Source organism: Perissodus microlepis, chromosome 18 (genome assembly GCF_051167445.1).
Source record: "Perissodus microlepis isolate ML-2025 ecotype Zambia chromosome 18, ASM5116744v1, whole genome shotgun sequence".
In the NCBI taxonomy this organism is placed as follows: Eukaryota; Metazoa; Chordata; class Actinopteri; order Cichliformes; family Cichlidae; genus Perissodus; species Perissodus microlepis.
This window is the reverse complement of record NC_140478.1, coordinates 7042561-7061222: the sequence shown is the minus strand read 5'-3', so window position 1 is coordinate 7061222 and position 18662 is coordinate 7042561. Positions and strand designations below refer to the sequence as shown.

The 18662-nt window shown below is 40.4% G+C and overlaps 1 protein-coding gene across 4 annotated transcripts in view; it reads right to left on the bottom strand.

Annotated features, from left to right (window-relative positions):
• The window catches only part of slc6a9 (solute carrier family 6 member 9), an 81146-nt gene that overhangs the window by 8551 nt on the left and 53933 nt on the right, over positions 1-18662 (bottom strand). For all 4 annotated transcript variants that reach the window (XM_084911931.1, XM_084911933.1, XM_084911932.1 and 1 more), the window contains 9 exons: positions 14508-14664; positions 8825-8956; positions 8393-8669; positions 6676-6808; positions 6429-6563; positions 6205-6308; positions 4733-4970; positions 590-724; positions 394-493 (listed from right to left, as the gene is read on the bottom strand). In XM_084911931.1, coding sequence (XP_084768057.1) covers positions 394-493; positions 590-724; positions 4733-4970; positions 6205-6308; positions 6429-6563; positions 6676-6808; positions 8393-8669; positions 8825-8956; positions 14508-14664 — 1411 coding nt within the window. The remainder of the gene's footprint in view (positions 1-393; positions 494-589; positions 725-4732; positions 4971-6204; positions 6309-6428; positions 6564-6675; positions 6809-8392; positions 8670-8824; positions 8957-14507; positions 14665-18662) is intronic.

The following is an 18662-nucleotide window of genomic DNA, read 5'->3' as shown; positions in this document are numbered from 1 at the left end:
CTTGCCTCCACCAGTGTGTGAATGTGAGAGTGAATGAATAGTGGAATCGTAAAGCGCTTTATATAAATGCAATCCATTATTATTAATCAGTGCAGGTGTCCAATTCCTGAGTAGGCAAAATGCACAACACCTACTACCAGGTTTCACTGTGGGTATGGTCCACTGTGGTATCACTATCTCTCCTGTTCATATTCTGAATGACACCCCACTGTTCCTGCTACTCGTCTATAACTTGGATCCATAAGTAAATTAGACCTTTTTCCATCATCCACTGAGATCAGCTTGAACACTTATTTCTGTGTGTTTCAGTTTGTGCTTGTGTGATTACATATTTGTAAAATTGAACTACCACACTTAGAAAGTGCACCATGTTCACTCTTTTTCCCTCCTTACCGTAAATATACATGATGCAGATGCACATGATGCATGAGATGATGACCAAAGAGAAACTGGCAGCATAGTTGTCCATCAGTAAAAGCCAATAGATTCCTGCCTGCACACACACACACACACACAAAGAATGAGTAAAAAACGTCAGTCCAGTGAGAGAGTGATTGTGTTTAAGGATGTGCTCTCCACATGTTTGTACCCGTGTCGTTAGCGGCACTCCCAGTAGAAAACCAGCTATGGCCACTGACAGCGTGACTACGGTCTTGTTCTTGATGATCCAGTCTGTACCAATTTCATCGACGATGGCCGTCACTAAGGTCTCCAGCAGACAGAACTACATGAACAGGGAAAAAAATTTGACAGGAGATGAATTCTTGATCAAACTTCTGCTTACATGACGACAGACCAAAAGGAATCTTGACCAAAGGGATTATCCATTGTTGAGTAATTGTGAGGATACAAAATCCTCAATTTCATTGTCCTGTCTATTTAAATGTATTTTTAATGAAATACAATTGGTTTATTACAGCATTCCTTAAGACCAGCCACATATATATCCACTGTACTATGAATTTAATCTGTAAATATTCACTATATGGAAGTAAAAATCCACGTCTGAAGCATAATGTCTATATTTTACCAAAAATACGCAGAAAGTCTAATAAATGTCTGAGAATAAAACACCTTTTATTCATACTGGCTAAAAGGTTAGAATAGTACTACAACCCTGATTCTGAAAAAGTCAAGTACACACAAGCAATTTCTACAGCCAAATGTTTTCCTGTTCTACACTCAGTGGCCACATTATTAGGCAGACCTTTAATCTGGTAAGTATCAGGTTTGACCCCATTTTCCCTTCACAACCGACTAAAATTTTCATGGCACAGATTCAACAAGGAAATACTCAGCAGAGGTGAAGTGGACTTAATTTCATGTTTAAGAAACTAACTGTAACCTGACTATAGCCACATTGATGGACCACTGTGGCTATAAAGGGATGGACATTATTAGCAATGATACTACCGTAGGCTGTTGCATTTAAACAATGCTCAGTTGGTACCAAATATCCAAAGTGTGTGTAGAAGATATCCCCCATATCATTACTGCACCACCAGCACCCTGAAACACTGGCAGGATGGATCCGTGCCTTCATCTTGTTTATACTAAATTGTGACACTACCGACTGAATGAGACTCAGACTATTTTTCCAGTTCTGTGTTGGCCAATCTGCTGGAGCTCATCTGCTTCAATGTGTTGGCCATTTAGAGACACTCTTCTGCATACCATGATTGTTATGAGTAATTATTTTAGTTACTGTTGCCTGTCTATCAGCTTGAATCTGCCCAATCTCCTCTGACATCAAACAAGGGACTTTTGCCCAGAAAGCTGCTGGTTACTGGATATTTTCTTTTTTATGGACCATCCTTTGCAGAGATGCTTGTGCTGGAAAATCCTAGCAGATCTCCAGTTTCTGAAATCCTCAAACCAGCCTATCTGGCTAACAGCTATGCCACATTTAAAGTAATTTAAATGGCCTTTCTTTTCTATTCGAATGCCTGGTTTGAATGTCAGCAAGATGTCTCGACCATGTGCTCGTGCCTAAATGCTGCCATGTGATTGGCTGATTAAACAATTGCGTTAACGAGCAGTTGGTGCACCTAACAAAGTGGCTGTTGAGTGTATTGCTTAATATAAGATTTCAGCAGCTTAACAGTTCAGAGCTGCACTGTAATATGTGCTGTGCATGTTATCTTGATGAAATAAACAAACCCATCCCTGCCAAAGATGTCCCCTGGATAGCAGCATATGTTGCTCCAAACCTGAATATATCCTTTAGCATTAATAGCACTGATGGCATGGTCACTGATTAACTTTACATTGAGAAATGTTAAGGAGGGTGAACGCCCATCTTTACTTCTGAAACACTCCATTTCAGTTTCTTTCCACTCGATAGTTTTGTTTTGCTGACATCAAATACATCTTTCCAGATACAAATTTCCCAGTTTCACCTAAATATATAATTAAGTAAGATGCAAATGGTTAGCAGCAGAAGACCACAGAGCGTGCCACTCCTTTATTTTAAATATTTAGCAGTTCAGCAAGTCCAAACTTGGAATCAGGGTTATGAGAGGTTACGTCTATTAAATTCAAACACTATTATTTAGTGGGACATAATGTTCACCATCTCATTTTAGCAGGAATATAATTTTGTAGCTCCGGGTCCACAATCACTTCAAAAATATAGCATCTAAGTTATACCTACAAACAGCAGCTATAGTCTCCCTGAGTCAGCAATGAAAAACGTGGCACACAGGCAGACTTACTGTTGACTGTAAATGACTTGTAAGCTTTTTAGCATTACACATCAGCAGATCCAGGGGTCCGTTCTTCGTACCTCGCTTACTACATCCAAGATCAAATGACACATCCAAGATCAAATCATCGCGCCAACTTTGAGCTCGCTATTCCGGTTCTCCGAACACACCTGTTGTTGACGATTAGTACAGCTGGATGAAGTAATGTGAGATCACTGGGTGGCTTAAAAGGGGCTACGCATCGATAGTAGAAACATTGATCGGCAACCCTTTGATTGGTCGGCGAAAATGTCGAAGGAGCGCGCTCAGTATTTTTCGGCAGCAGAGCAAGAACTCTTGATTGAGGGATTTCAGGAGTTTCAGAGTTTAATTAAAACGCAAGGGAACACTGCAAAGGCTGCAAAAGCAAGGAGAGAGGGCTGGCAGAAAGTTGCTGACAAATTAAACTCGTAAGTAATAATAATAATAATAATAATAATAATAATAATAATAATAATAATAATAATAATAATAATAATAATGGATTGGATTTATATAGCGCTTTTCAAGGCACCCAAAGCGCTTTACAATGCCACTATTCATTCACTCTCACATTCACACACTGGTGGAGGCAAGCTACGGTTGTAGCCACAGCTGCCCTGGGGCAGACTGACAGAAGCGAGGCTGCCATATTGCGCCATCGGCCCCTCTGGCCAACACCAGTAGGCGGTAGGGTAAATTTATTATATTATATTACATTATATCATATTATATTATATTATATTACATTATATCCTCTTTCACATTAGAGCCACAACAGGACCCACTAGAACATGGGAACAAGTAAAAGTGAAATATAAGAATATTCTGCAGAATGGTAATATTTATCACTTATATTGCTTTTAGTCTCTTGAAAAGAGACCCTGAAATAATCTGTTTGTTTGTTTATAACAGCAACCAAGAAAAGGGCAGAGCAAAAAAAGACAGGTGGTGGTCCTGCACCCCCTCGTCAACAAGTTGGTTAAGTAAATAATACCCTCACGGGAAAATCGATATCTCTCTATTCGGAAAACTCTCCTTATCAATCTTGCACCTTCCGCAATGGGTTGCTCGCGTACAAACGGACAGGACATGGCTGCGACAGACTTCCCAAATCCACCTTCACTTTTATAGCCGTGGTCTCTCATCTTGATTACACGAAGTAATTTACTATTACTACTCTAAAATATGAATTACATCTGAAATAATCAAATACATGAAATACAATGATTAATAGTACATTTCCCTTTTTTTAGGAAATGACCTGTATGTATCTGTATGAAATCAATAAAAGAATCAAATACTGCATTATCTTTAGTTACATTGATAATATTTATTTATGGAAAAACAGTGGAAAAATATCGCTGTTGCTTTCGTATAAATGAAGCGGACATACCTGAGTGGCCGCGATCTAATCCTGTTTACATAAAGTAAGCCTGCTCCCAAGCAGGTTTACGCTTACGGATCTGTTGCTATGACAGCAAGTCCCGGACGAGCTTCGGAGCACCGAACGATCCAAGATCACGCGAAATCGTCAATAATCAAATCCAGCTAACTTACTTAGCGAGGTACGAAGAACGGACCCCAGATCAGATCTAATCCTGATTTCCCCACGCAAACAATTCCAGTCAGTTCTCATTCCAGTGAGTTTATTTGGTCTATTTAGAGTATCAGCATGGAGGTTCACTCAGCATGCAACAAATATGGACTAAAGACAGCATTTGCACGTTGTTTTGTTGTTTGAAGGTAAACTGGAATTTGGTAGACCGCTCCAGCTGAAAACATGAAAAACAGTCTATACTAATGACTGCACATATACAGTCACCTATCTATACGTCTGTCTCCATACACATTTAGTGTAATGTTTAATTAATTATATCCACAAGGTCAATGCATATTAATTACTTATACTGATTACTAAGCTTAATTAAGAAATTAATTATATGATTTCACACAGTTCATAATGAAATCTTTGAGCGGTGCGTGACGCTGCAGTTTCTTGCTCTCACCTGAGTTCCCAGTCCCAGAAGGATGAGCATGAAGAAGAAAAGCAGCGACCACAGCGGCGAGATTGGAAGCAGAGTGAGGGCTTCTGGGTAGGCCACAAAGGCCAGCCCCGGGCCGTGGTCAGCCACCTCTGACACGGGGACGTTGAGGTGGTGTGCCATGAAGCCCAGGATGGAGAAAATGACAAAGCCAGCATAAACGCTGGTGGCACAGTTGGTTATACTGATGATGATGCTGTCTCTGTATGTTGAAAGGAACAAAGAACAAAGCCAATTATATGACTACATATCGAACACATTTTAAATGGTTAAAAGAAAACAAATGGGATCAGCTGATCTCGATCTGTCTGCTGAAATATCAATGTTTAATAAAACCGTGAATTAATATAGAAGATGGCTTCATTAGTCTTAATAGGCACGATGTATGAGTCAGGATAGTGTTCTAAAGGTCATTTACTCTGTTTACACTAATACACTAGTGCTGTTTTTCTGCTCTTTTTTGACATCTGACTGTTGCCCGGGAAACACCTTTTCATCTTCTCTTCCTCCGACACAGACTCGGACTTTGACCGTGTTCAGATCTAAACAAGGGAATACTGTGTTTCCACACTGTTTTCCTTTCTCACATTTCCTGTTTAGGGTTACCGCAGAGGATGTCTTTGATCACTTTGATGCCAGTCCGTTTCCCCACGCATACGGATTCTGTTCAGTCCCACTCTATCTGCACTTCTGCATGCGCACCAACTGGTGGTGTTACAGGAGTGCAAAAAGCATCTCCACCAGGGATGGAGCTGCAGAACACAAGCTGATTAAGTTGCCGTGCAGCTGTGTGCACTGATAGCACAACTTCAAGCTTCTGGCAGAGGAACACATTATATCTTTAGCTTCTCTCCTTAGCCCCCTCCCCCGACACCCTCACTCCATCAGCATGTGTGGACAAGCTCAGGAGAGTAAATGACATCTTTTTCCCTCCTTATCTCCTTCTCTGTCCTTTTTCCTCCATCTTCACCTTCTCTTTGGCTTCTTGCACGCTCCCCTGGTGTTCAAGCACATGGCAACCAGCCTCCTAACACAAGTTCAAAAGAGCGTTTATCTCTGTGCCCACTTACCTCACCTTCTCTTTTTGCGAATGACTATTTTACCCCACTGCTCATAGTTGCTCCTTAGCTCTTGCTCTGACTCATTAGCTCATCTGATGCATAAACTCAAATAAAGTCAGGCTTTTTTCCCAGAGCGAGTTATACTCAGCACAGCACTCACCACAATGACAAAACCAAACCAAACCTATATCGTGGTAATGTTTTTATAGGTGTGCTTTTAAGGTGCTGGCAGTTGGATTTTACTCCCATTAGACAAAGCAAAGTCTTTTCCTCCGAATTTCTTGCTTAGTAACTCATCATCGCCTGGCCCTGAATGTGTATTCTTTTTTAATTAAAGCATAGCTTATAATGAGTTTACTCATCGTCTTTACCAACCTGAAACAGTTGTTGTGGAACTTGTTATATGAAGCCATGGTAATGAGACCACCCCAGGCACAACCCAAGGAGTAGAAGATCTGTGAGGCGGCATCTCCCCACACCTACACAAACAAACCCACAAACCATCAGAGGCAGTACAAAGATGGGGAAAAAAACCCAGTTCAGAAACATTTCTACATCCAGAGCATCTCATTTATCTACATGCTAATGGAAGTGCATACCTTTGCATCAAGAACTTTCTGCCACTGTGGAGTCAGGTAGTACTTGATGCCGTTGATGGCTCCATCCAGGGTGATGCCACGGATGAAGAGGATAGTCAGAACAACATAAGGGAATGTGGCTGTGAAGTACACCACCTGAACACACAGATGATCACACAAGCTGATAAAATCATCCTATACACAAGCGCCTTAAAATGCCATCAAGCCAGGGTGTGTGTGTGTGCATGTGTGTGTGCTCTAGGCTCACCTTTCCAGAGGATTTAACGCCCCTGATGAGACAGAGGAAGACAACAATCCAGGATACAGCCAGGCATCCCAGGATAGGGAGACGGACCTCTCCAAAGTTCCCAATATCATCAGAGATGTTCAACACATAGTGTCTGATAGACAGACAGACAGACAGACAGACAGAGAAGGTTTCAGGTGCTTTAAATACTTTACATTTACACGTCTGACTAAAGTTGTGCAAGAGAAGAAAACTCTGAAAGAGGAAAAAAAGCCCAGCTTTGCACTCTATCAACAGTCTTCAGCACATAGATAATAGAAAACTTTAAGCAGAGCCACAAAAACCTTGTATCTTGTGATCAAACACATCCATCAATCTGAAATGGTATTATATGTGGTATTGTAATTAGTAATGAACAGGTAGTCTGTACCGACAAGCTGAGCAGTCCCACATTACATAATCATATGTACCCTCTGTCATTAAAATGCCAAGAAAAGCATCAGGGAGTGCAGTTACAGGGCTGCTCCTTCTGCAACACATTTGAATAAGAGGCAGCAGATAATGACAACACTCTGACTTCCACTTTGATGGCCTATATTAATGCTACTAATTATGGATGTTAAGTGATGCGAATGCCACAGGAACTGCTACACTGGCACAAAAATGATGATAAAATTCTAAAGAAGTTGACAGTGAAATGCTACTGAAAGTACCAACGTTTTTGGAGATTTCTGCAAGCACTAGAGATCCTGTACAATACCAATATGTGGAATGGCAGCAGCAGGTGCAGGACAGGTCTACCTCAGCTTTAGTAATTAAAATCATGATATTTCTCTTACACTTTTGCTCCCTGTGCAACAAACTGTGAGGGCAAAAGCGGAAGTGCCAAAATCTGTAGTTCCTGGAGTGTCAAGTCAGTCACCATAGGATTAAAAGCACATTTCCAGCCTTCCCCCATCATAACTGTATGCTGTTTGAGTTTATTTTTTTAATTCATCTTTTTGGGTACCGATGGCTACTGTGACTGATAGTTGTTCTTACACAAGCAGCATCTGCCAGTATAATATATATTATATATAGTACGGTACGGCCTCTAACATAGTAAGAGTCAAAATGCTAAAGTTGAGACAAAATGCAATTTCCAGAAGCCAGCTACTAACCTCATGGTTTATGCACACTCTACAATGCAAACCACCAAATTTCTAGCATTGTCACATCCCTGATAATTGATGCATATACACCACTCTCACTTTCATATAACATAGCAAAGCCTGCACTTAAACAGTAGATGTACCTGGATATCCGCTTAAAGATCTCCTACTTTATGCAGATTTTTGTGACTGTGCTGCACAACAGAGTGCGCAGGAGTATGGTAAACACCCTGCATGTCAGCTGAGATGATGCAGACCCAACACTGTACAGAAACTTCTGCTAGTCCAGTCAGATCTAGTCCAAATATTTGAATACTTTCTGCAAACATGAGGCCTCTTTGAGTCAAGCTTATCTGATAGGTCCGAGTCAATTTCGACCTCTGTTAAGAATGATAGGCCTACACAACCAAGTTCTAAGAGGTTACTGGTATAACTCGACAAAACAAAGTGCATTACAAAACTCAATCATTGCATGAGCAAGCATTCCTGATTTATTTTATATATAGTACTACTTTGCAGAGAAAAACTTTTGGTTTAACTCTATTTTTAGTGTCAGCCTAAGTGCATCATATACTTCCTGTTCTTACTTCCAGTACTCCTCGCTTGGGCTGGTCCTCTTGGTCCGGTTCACTACCTCAGACACCCCAGCTACCAAGCTACTGGTAGCATTTGCCAGGCTAGCGTTGAACTGGTGTCCACTGCTAACGACACCGCTGCAGTCTGGCGTGTTCCACGGGTTGTTGCAGTAAGTCCATGGAAGCAGGTTTGTCATGGACAAGAAAAAGTAGTAGAAGGCAATGCAAATGACCACATTGTAGTATATCCCAATGTAGGTGGACACCACCATCATGCCGTAGCCCACGCCTAAAGGTAGGACAGGATGGAGAGAAAAAGATAACCAGGTAGAGAACATTAGAAACTAAAGTGTGAAGTGGATGTAACTACTGCTGCCTAATCAAATTTTCATATGAACAATAAAATCAATATTCACACAAAGACATACACACGCATATACTTACCTTTAAACATGGGGCTGATCTTCCAAACCCCCAAACAGCCCAAGCTGGCAAACTGACCAAAGGAGAGCTCGAGGAAGAAGAGTGGAATGCCACAGAACACAAGCATGATGAAGTATGGCAGCATGAAGGCACCTGGAGGAGAAAATTAACAAGGAAGTCAATTTCTCTGGTCCGGAAAGACTGGGAAGGATACACGAACACATTGATTTAAAGGGACATGTCATATTTGTTTTCCGCTTTATATTTATATTCATGGATTTTGCTAGAGTAGCTTAGTATGAATCCCAGTTTAAATGTGAATCATCTACTGCTGGGCATTGGTGGCCTTTTTTCGTCCAATGTCTGGAACAAGCTGTTTTAACTCTGTCAAAGCCAACTGTCCCCTGATTACAGCAGCTGGATGGGCCTTGTGTGCTTACAGTTAGAGCTGTATGCTGACAATGATAGACAATATTATTATATCCCCTCTATATGAAATCACTCTGAGCCAAAAGTAGAAAAAACAAAAAACAAAACTGAAACTGAGTGTTTAGTGAGTCTACTCAAAAGTCTGAGCTGACCTGATTATTGTAAACTTGGCCTTATTTAATATGAGCATCCAACGTTATTAAGATATATGAGAGAAAATGAAGACAAGCATAACTCGTCCCCTGTCATATAAATGGTGCCCTATTCAGTGTTTTGTTGCCAGCAAATTCTTAAACAGCTAGATGCATGGTCTGTACAAAATACTGTGTTGTTGTGAGAACACTTTTTGTGTTAGTCGTGACAAAAATATCCAAACCTACAAGGCAAACAAAAGTCAGCTGCATCCTATTCTGTTACCTGACAAAGATAATAACTACCATGGAGCCAGATGAGCATAATTACTGCAGAGATGCCAAGTCCACAGACACCAGCAGACAAAAGAAATCAGGCACATTATATAAGCTGGCAGACATAGTCTATAAGTATTCTACATAGGTAGGCTCTCCAGCTACAAGCCAGAGAGGTACAATGGACCACATGTTGTCATTAAAAACAGGCTGTGCTATTATACGGTTTAAAATACTTACGTGTAAGCAATGACGTGCAATTTAAAACTTAACCAAATCAAGTCTTACATGAATTGGACCCATGCCATACAGACTTATAACTGAACCTGCAATTAATTTTTTTTTTTTAAAAAGCAAATGAATTTCATCTGTTATATAACCTCCCTAGAGTGAGCAGAGAGGTCACTAAATGTCCAGAAGAGTCTGTTCAGCAGTGCAGCAACTCTCTGGTGGTTCAGACTGGACCAAAAACCAGACTGTCAACTATAGGGACAATCTGTGCGTGTGTGCACGCGCTAGTATGCTTTCATAAGATACTCCACATGTGAACTATGTTGGTGCAACCAGCTGATACTGTCCAAACCTTTTCATTGCTGATAAAGTGAACAGTCACTGCTGCAGTATCTGCAGCTGTGTGTTGAGCTAACGCATGGCCTGCATATACAAAGTCCTTGCGCAGGAACTCAAGGCTCCTGCATGCATGACACAAATCCAAGTATTTGCACTGTAGGCTTATTATCTGCAGCTGGGGTCATGCCAAGGAAATCAAGCACTGAGTGAGGAGAACTGGACCAACACTGCTGCTTTTCACTACACGTTGGTACAATTCTTGCGCATGTTTTCAAAGGAAGATGCAAAGTATTTAAAACACAATTAAGGCTGTTTAATGTTTAATCCACAGCTTTTAGGATGCATCAGAGTAGGGAGCAAAATAATGACAAAAGAGCTTATTTTGCTGTCACGATGTTCTTACGCACTGAATACGGTAGCTATATTATGAAAGCAGCATAACAGCAGCAGCACCTGGATCTGTTCTATGTGCTCAGACATATTTTGACAGCAATCACAGCCCAACAAACAATAACTGCAAACCTTTATGCCTAAAAAGATGTTTTGCATTGATGTTGAGCACGTAATGTGTGAGCTATTGTGGAAAAAAGACAGCTGCGCCGAGTATAGGTCTATGAAATATGTTTGAAACATCCAGCCTGCACAATGATCTGATTTTATATCTCAAACAAATACACAGAATAAAAGATCTTGCTAATAATGTTAGCACAAATAAGTAATCATATCTGCTAAATTTCCTTTTTTTTTTTTTTTTTTTGAGATTTTAACCCCATTTTAACTGTTAAAGACCTATTATTCTTTTCCTTTTTACTGGCACATATTCAGTGCCGTGGAAAAGTATTTTCCCCGGCATATATGATATATAAAATAAAATGCAGCTTTTAAATTTTGATTTCATTTATTAAGAGGGAAAAAACTATCCAAACTACCTGGCCCTATGTGAAAAAGTAATTACCTTCCCCCCCTTGTTAATCGTGAATTAACTGTGATTAATCACATTTGTTTGGAAAGTTAAGTTCAATTTCATGAGCCAAACCAAAGCCTGATAACTGCCAGACCTGCTGAATCAAAAAATCACTTAAACAGAACCTGTCTGACAAAATGAAGCAAGGTAAAAGATATCAAAAAGCAACACATCATCCGAAAGCTAAGAAATATAGTCATTGACATCTTTCAGTCTGGAAAGGGTTACAAAGACATTTCTAAAGATGTGGTACTTCAGTGAGCCACAGTGAGAGCCAATATCCACAAATGGAGAAAACTTTGTGGTGGACCTTCCCAGTAGTGGCAGCCCTACCAAAATTACGGTGAAAGTACACAGATGACTCCTCCAGGAGGTCACAAAAGAACCCAGACCAACATCTATAAAACTGCAGGCCTCACTTGCCTCAGGTAAGGCCAGTGTTCATGATTCAAAAGTAAAAAAGTCTCAGCAAAAATGGCATCCATGGGAGATGTCCCAAGAGAAAACTACCCACAGATTAGCTAAAAAAAAAACAACCCAATTTTTTTTACTGTTCCCCAAGACTTGTGAGAAAATATTCTGTGGACTGACAAGACAAAAGTTGAAAACTAAGCCAGCATTTCATATAAAGAACATCATACCAACAGTCATATTTGTTTTCAGCTTTATATTTATATTCATGTATTTTGCTAGAGTAGCTTAGTATGAATCCCAATTTAAATGTGAATCATCTACTGCTGGGCCTTGGTGGCCTTATTTCGTCCAATGTCTGGAACAAGCTGTTTTAACTCTGTCTAAGCCAACTGTCTTCTGATTGGATGCCCCTCATAAACAGAAGGTTTGTACAGCAGCTGGATGGGCCTTGTGTGCTTACAGTTAGAGCTGTATGCTGACAATAATAGACAATATTATTATATCCCCTCTATATGAAATCACTCGGAGCCAAAAGTAGAAAAACAAAAAACAAAACTGAAACTGAGTGTTTAGTGAGTCTACTCAAAAGTCTGAGCTGACCTGATTATTGTACCACTCAGTGGTAGTGTGATGGTCTGAAGCTACTTTGCTGCTTCAGGACTTGGATAACTTGCCATAACTGGCAGTAGAGCAAATGAATTTTGCTCTACTGAAAATTCTGAAGAGGAATATCCAGCCATCAGTTTGTTCCCTGAAGCTCCTGCACACTTGGGTTATGCAGCAGGACAGTAAACCGAACCACCTCTGAATGGCTAAAAAACCCAAAATGACATGGAGTGGCCTAGTGAAAGTCCGGACTTAAATCCAATACAAATGCTTTGTCATGACCTTAAACAGGTCAATCATGCTCAAAAACCCTGGGACAAAATTTCTCCACAGCGATGTGAAAGACTCATTCCCAGTCATCACCAACGCACAAACACTAGTTCTTAGGTTTGGGGGGTAATTACATTTTCACACAGTACCAGACAGGCTTGGAAAGTTTTTTTTCCCCTTAATAAATAAAATCATCAATCCAAAACTGCATTTTGTATTTAACCCGGATTTACTCTTTGTCCAATATTTAAAAGCGTTTGATCATCTGAAACATGTAAGAGTGGCTAATATGCAAAACAAATTGGAACTCAAACACTTTTTCTTGGAACTGTATATCCGATTACAGCGTTGGATTATCATTTTAAACAACACTTAAACAACGCTTCGAACAACGATGTAAAAGTAGTTTCCGTGAGTCAGAACAGAAGGCTTTGCAGCCAATTAGAAGAAAATAGGTTTAACCTCCTGAGACCCGAACTCTTTCATGGCATGCATTTTTAATTTCTCTTTGCTATTTGGGCTGATTGGGACCTGATGAATGTAAAAACAAAGAATTACGCGATTTGTCTGATTTTTGTTTCTGAGAAAAATGAGATCCACATATAAGGACATTCGCTTTAAATTTCGATAGGACAGTGGCAGTATAACGGCCTCATAAGTGGATATCAGGCCCTTGTAGAGCAAAATTTAGTATTTTGGTCTAGACAACCCAAAGTGTGATGTCCACATACAGTATGTGGACGCTAGGTCCTAGGAAGTTAAAGGGAGGGGGGTCTTAAAGGGAGAGGAGCCATCTTGTTTCAAACAGAGGATTTTTCAGCAGCTGATAAATACTTAGTATCTTGCTACACTAGGGTTACAACCCAAAATACAAGTTTGAAAACACCCACCAGTTGCCATGATAGGAAACATATCTATTGTATCCACCAAGAATAAACCACTGTCTAACATCATCTGATTAAATAACAGTGGTATTGCCTCTGAGCGACTGAATTATTTCTAAGTTGACACGTATCTGATCATATATACAGTGTAGAGAATATAAGGGCAAAGTACAATCTCAATACAACAAAAAAAACAAAACAACAGAGATAAAGAACCCTGAGAAAACCCGAACGTTCTCAGTTCTCGACTGTGTCCATCTGCATGCCTATATTATGCACAAGAACCCCCTTTTAACAGAAAGAAATCTCATTCTACTTTTGAATATCCTCTGAACCACAAGTAACTCAGCAGTCGGAGAGCAAACTGCTTCGTTAGGATAACATGGTACTATGGAGGTCTTTAAATATGATATCATTATTCCAGTACTTGGAGGAGGATTTTAACTTCGAGCCTGTAATAACAGGGAGCCAATGAGGAGCCAATATAGGAGAAATACACTCCCTCTAAAGATATCAACAGCTCATCATAAGTTTATAAAAGTCGATAAACAGAACAATAGTACATAACTGATATGGAAGTATTACACCTGGTAGGAAGGTATGGGAGGGAAGCAAGTCTAAAGGTTCACAAGTCTATTTTCTTTTGTTTTAATTAGAATTCATTCTTAAGTTATATATGATATATACATAGTAAGCTTCTTTTCAGCTTCACAGTTTCATTCTAGGACTCCAGTGCAGTAATTTGTCATCATTTAAATGTACAAAAATAAATAAATAAATGCAGCCCCTCAGTTTAGCCTGGGAAAGAAAATATTTTCTCTAGATTTCAAACCCACTTTTTTCTGATTGGCAGGCTGTGTGGAAGTCTGCTGAAGAGCAGCAAATGTAGTAATGTCATTACTCTCTTTCTGATGGCTCCATACAGGCTAGAGACTGAATATTAATATGAGACGGGAGCAACAAACTGAGCAGGATATCGATACTACACTGATTGCCACTCGTTTACATATCTGGACCTCATTAATAGAACAATTATAATAAATGCGGCTTCTGATGTTTCATAAAAATCAGTGTCTGTATCATATTATGAACATGGGTACACTGTAGTTTAGTTTGTCAATGCAAAGATAATGGGCTCAGGTCGTCATTGTGATGCTTACCTCCTCCATTTCTGTAGCAGAGGTATGGAAACCTCCAGACATTGCCCAGGCCCACAGCATAGCCCACACTGGTGAGGACAAACTCAATCTGGTTTCCCCAGTTCCCTCTCCGGGAGTTTTCATCCTTCTTCACTGGCTCTCCTGGAACTGCTCCGTTCTACAACAAAGACACACAGAGAGATAGAGGTGACTTCAGGTGACACGGAAGCGAGTGTGTTCCTGAGATAGTGCTGCTGCAGCAGGTCCGGCAAGTGCACCAGGCAAATGAAAAATCAAAAGGGAAAAAAACCCCATCTCATTTAGAAGCATGAATAGGAAATGGATGCTATGACAGAGAGAAGAATCCTAAGAGCCTCTTTTTTCTACTTTTTTAAAACTTATTTGGCCGTCGGGTTCAAATGGATTGAAAGGATTGTTAGCACTCCAACATGATTATGTTGGAGTGCATGTGGAGTTTAATTATTCACTGCTTGCACTCCCGCTCATGGAATATATTCTGTAAGCTACTATCTCGTCTACTGCAAAGTTTAACATAAACATAAGGTGGGTGCGCTGGAGCAAACAGGATGAGAAGTGAAATCAGCGCCTTAAGAACAGCCGATAAGCTTTCGGTCATGTCGTCCTGATTTGCAGCTTCTCCTCTTCCTCCACTCCCTCCCTGCATCCCTCCATCTGCTGGCATCAGATGGTCGTTCTCCCCTGACCTCCTCTATAACCTCAGCTGTGTCTGGCTGTGTGTCTGTCTGTGGGTGCACAGCAAGGTACTTGTGCTCTTTCAGTGTAATAAATGCTGCTAATTTAGGATGTACTTTATTTTAGTGAAATTTGAGCACTGCCAGAGATACATTCCTTCACCTGCCTCGCTACGATCTACGAAGTCTTGGGGTTTTACATAGATTTGCCTTCATTCTGGTAATTCAGTTAGACAAAGGCATGGTCAGTACAACAACACAGCAAAATTGTTTTAATAGTTTTAAGTTTTCAAGAGGTAAAATTTCTGTATTTATGTATGGTTCTGCTGGAGGTTTCTTCCTGTTAAAAGGGAGTTTTTCCTTCCCGCTGCTGCCAAGGGCTTGCTCACAGTGAGTCGTCTGATCGTTGCGCTTTGCTCTGTATTATTGTAGAGGGATTTGGTACTGTATATATATGAATACAATTTTTTGAGAGATTTGTATGAGATTCATAATGTGAAATAAGTGGAAACTTTCTTTTTGATATTGGCCTGACAAAGCATGCAAAGATTTGGAATAATTATTTCATTTTCATACATTTAAGTTTTTTACCTTTGTGTTAAAAGCAAGATGGTTGGATGGACTATTACATTAGGATTTACTTTGCCAGTTTTTTATGAATTTTCCTTGTTTTAAGATGCTTTTATACAGCAGTCTGGTTCTGGCCAACATAAATATATGTCTTATAAGCTCTTGCAGTCTGCTGTATGAATGACACCATTCATTCATCTGGGCTCCCTGTGTTATCTATGTGCGGCAGAGGCTGCTCTCTGAGACTCGTTGCATGAATACCCTGGTATTTTCAATGCGATTGGCTTTGAATCTCACGAAAATGAGGAATACTGGTCATAAAAACACACCCCCTCAGTGCAGCAGCAAACTGGTAATTCTTCTGCAATGCCATAAAAGTTTAAAAATATATATTATTATTTCTTAGATTTGCATGTTTGGTTTTAACATTACAAAAATACTTCAGGACACAATGTTCTGGAGAGAAAACTGTGCACAGACAAAGAACCACGAGCCTCACACTTCATGCTTCCAGAATATGGCGAGACATCTTGTTCATAAACAGAAAATTACAAATAGAATTTTTTTAAAGTCAGAAACAAAACAGCAACAACCGCACAAAACAAACAAACAGCTGTGCTATTTTCCCCAAAGCCCTGTAGTTTGTCTTTGAGTCTAGCTGTGCTTGCATGTTAGAAGAGCAAAACAAAGATCTTTTTTCCCCTAGCATCCTTGACCTTTCGTCGTGCTAGGCTAAAGGCTGCAGGTGGGACACACAGGAAGATCAGCAAACACAAGTGTCGTGGACGAGGAGCTGTTCGCAGTGAAAACCACGGCCACAGCGGCGTGCAAGTGGAAACCATCAGCGGTGGGCCTGCCAGCGCAGCGTGTCGCACATTATGACATCTCCGTCTGGAGTTGACTTTGGAAGGAAAAGAAACATGCGAGACAGCTGCGTGTTCTTGCTGCGCCTCTTGTACGTCTTTCCCTATTAGAAGCCAGGTGTGGGCCTTTAGAAGATACACACAGGCACATGCACACGAACACAGGTTGACACACGCTGTGTGTCCGAGACCAGACAAACACGAGCAAGAGACAAAACACTAGGAATAGTGCTGACCCCTAAATCTTAGGTGTCAGCTCTTCAAAAGTTCAACCTGATGTTTTAAGGCAGACACACGCGCACACACACACACACACACACACACACACCTCTCTCACAGAGGTGTGTGTGTGTTTGAAGTTGAAAACAAGCAGTGGACATGAATCTTTTGAAAAACAGACACTGTGTCAGTGCAAAGTTCATACATTTAAAATGCAAAAATCATTATTTACTGTGAAAAACCTGATTATTGTTGTAGCAATAAAATACATTGGAATGAATTGGTATCCAATTAGGTCAGACCTTTTCTGGGAAACACACTTATTTGGTCACAGTCAGATGAGAAACCTGATACTGCTCTAACGTATTCCATATGCAAACGGACAGCCAGCAGTAGCTTAGCTTGGTTAACTTGCTGTAAACAGGAGAGACTGGGTGCATAAAGACAACATGCTGGGGATTAAATTTCAGAGTATTTGCAGCTATCTGAAACATGCAACCAGACCTGACTGGTTGCTTAGTAACACAACAGTATCATCAAGACAAGATTAAAGGTCACACCTAAAATCACTCTGAAGAAAAAGCAGGCAACTATTTAATCACAGGGAATAGTCCTCATCGATCAGACAGCAGGATAATTATGAGGCACCATCTTTCTTTTGCATCATGAGAAACTATTTTTCATGCAGCAGTCCCCATCCATCCTTCCATCCAAGTCCACCAATTCATATAAAAGTTGTGGGAGCATTTATAGTTTTAACTGGGCAACTTGAACTTTTATATAGTGTACCTTTATCATTTTGAATGTAAAAACCCCCAAAAGTAACATTAAATGTCAGATGTCACCATCTTAAACTCTCAAAAGCTAAATTAACCATTTGAGAGCACTTAACATATAGATGTTTAGAGGTTGGGTTTTGATAGCATACATTTTCCAGACTCGTTTGCTCATTTAGATGCAGTAAAGCCTCCTTCATCTGCTTTGTTGGGTCCTGTGGCTTGCTGGATTTGTCCAGAAATGGATGCCCAGCAGCAGTAATTCTTTGACTAACACTATGTGGAAAACACAACATTTGTTTGAAGATGTGGACAAGCAAACTGAGATACGTCACTTTAAAAGTGCTTTATCAGAAAACGTATAAGGCAAATGTATAGTGTTTGGAGATCATTGTTGGGCTTACTGAAGCTGACTTTAGGCTCATCTGTAGTAAAAAATAAAAGGTTTAACTACTTTATATACACACACACACATCTGTTTGCACTGCGCAAAAGCAACACTTTGTGTTTTTCATGACACCCCTTGCTTCCTTGACTGACCCCAATATCTGTATCTTTCCATCCAGGTGTTGTAGCCTGTGGTGTTGGCTCCCAGGTCCCTTCGGTCACTCAGTCAGATGCACAGATTCCGCTCTCTATTTCCCTCCACCCTTCCATGTCCCCATCATGCGCTTCCCTAGAACCATCTGGGCTTTATATAAGACCCACGCGTGCCCTCTCCCCATGGCTCTCCTTCTGTTTAGCTTAAAAATTCTCTCTTTCCAGGGTCTCTTTCGAGTGACTTCACTGAGACTCATGACTCTATCATCTCAGTTGCTGCTTCGGTACTCCAGTGCAGTAATTTGTGACTTTACTTTGATCGAAAGCAGATTACTGTCGTCGCCCGTGCTGTATGTTGAAGACGCTGATGTGTCTGCAAACATTTCCCATTTACCCTCCGAGCCCTTGCTAAACTTGAAAAAGCGTGATGCAAACCAGAAATTGCCTTCAAAGAAAAGACAGTTGGCAACTTTTACTTTGAAAGTAAATAATTTC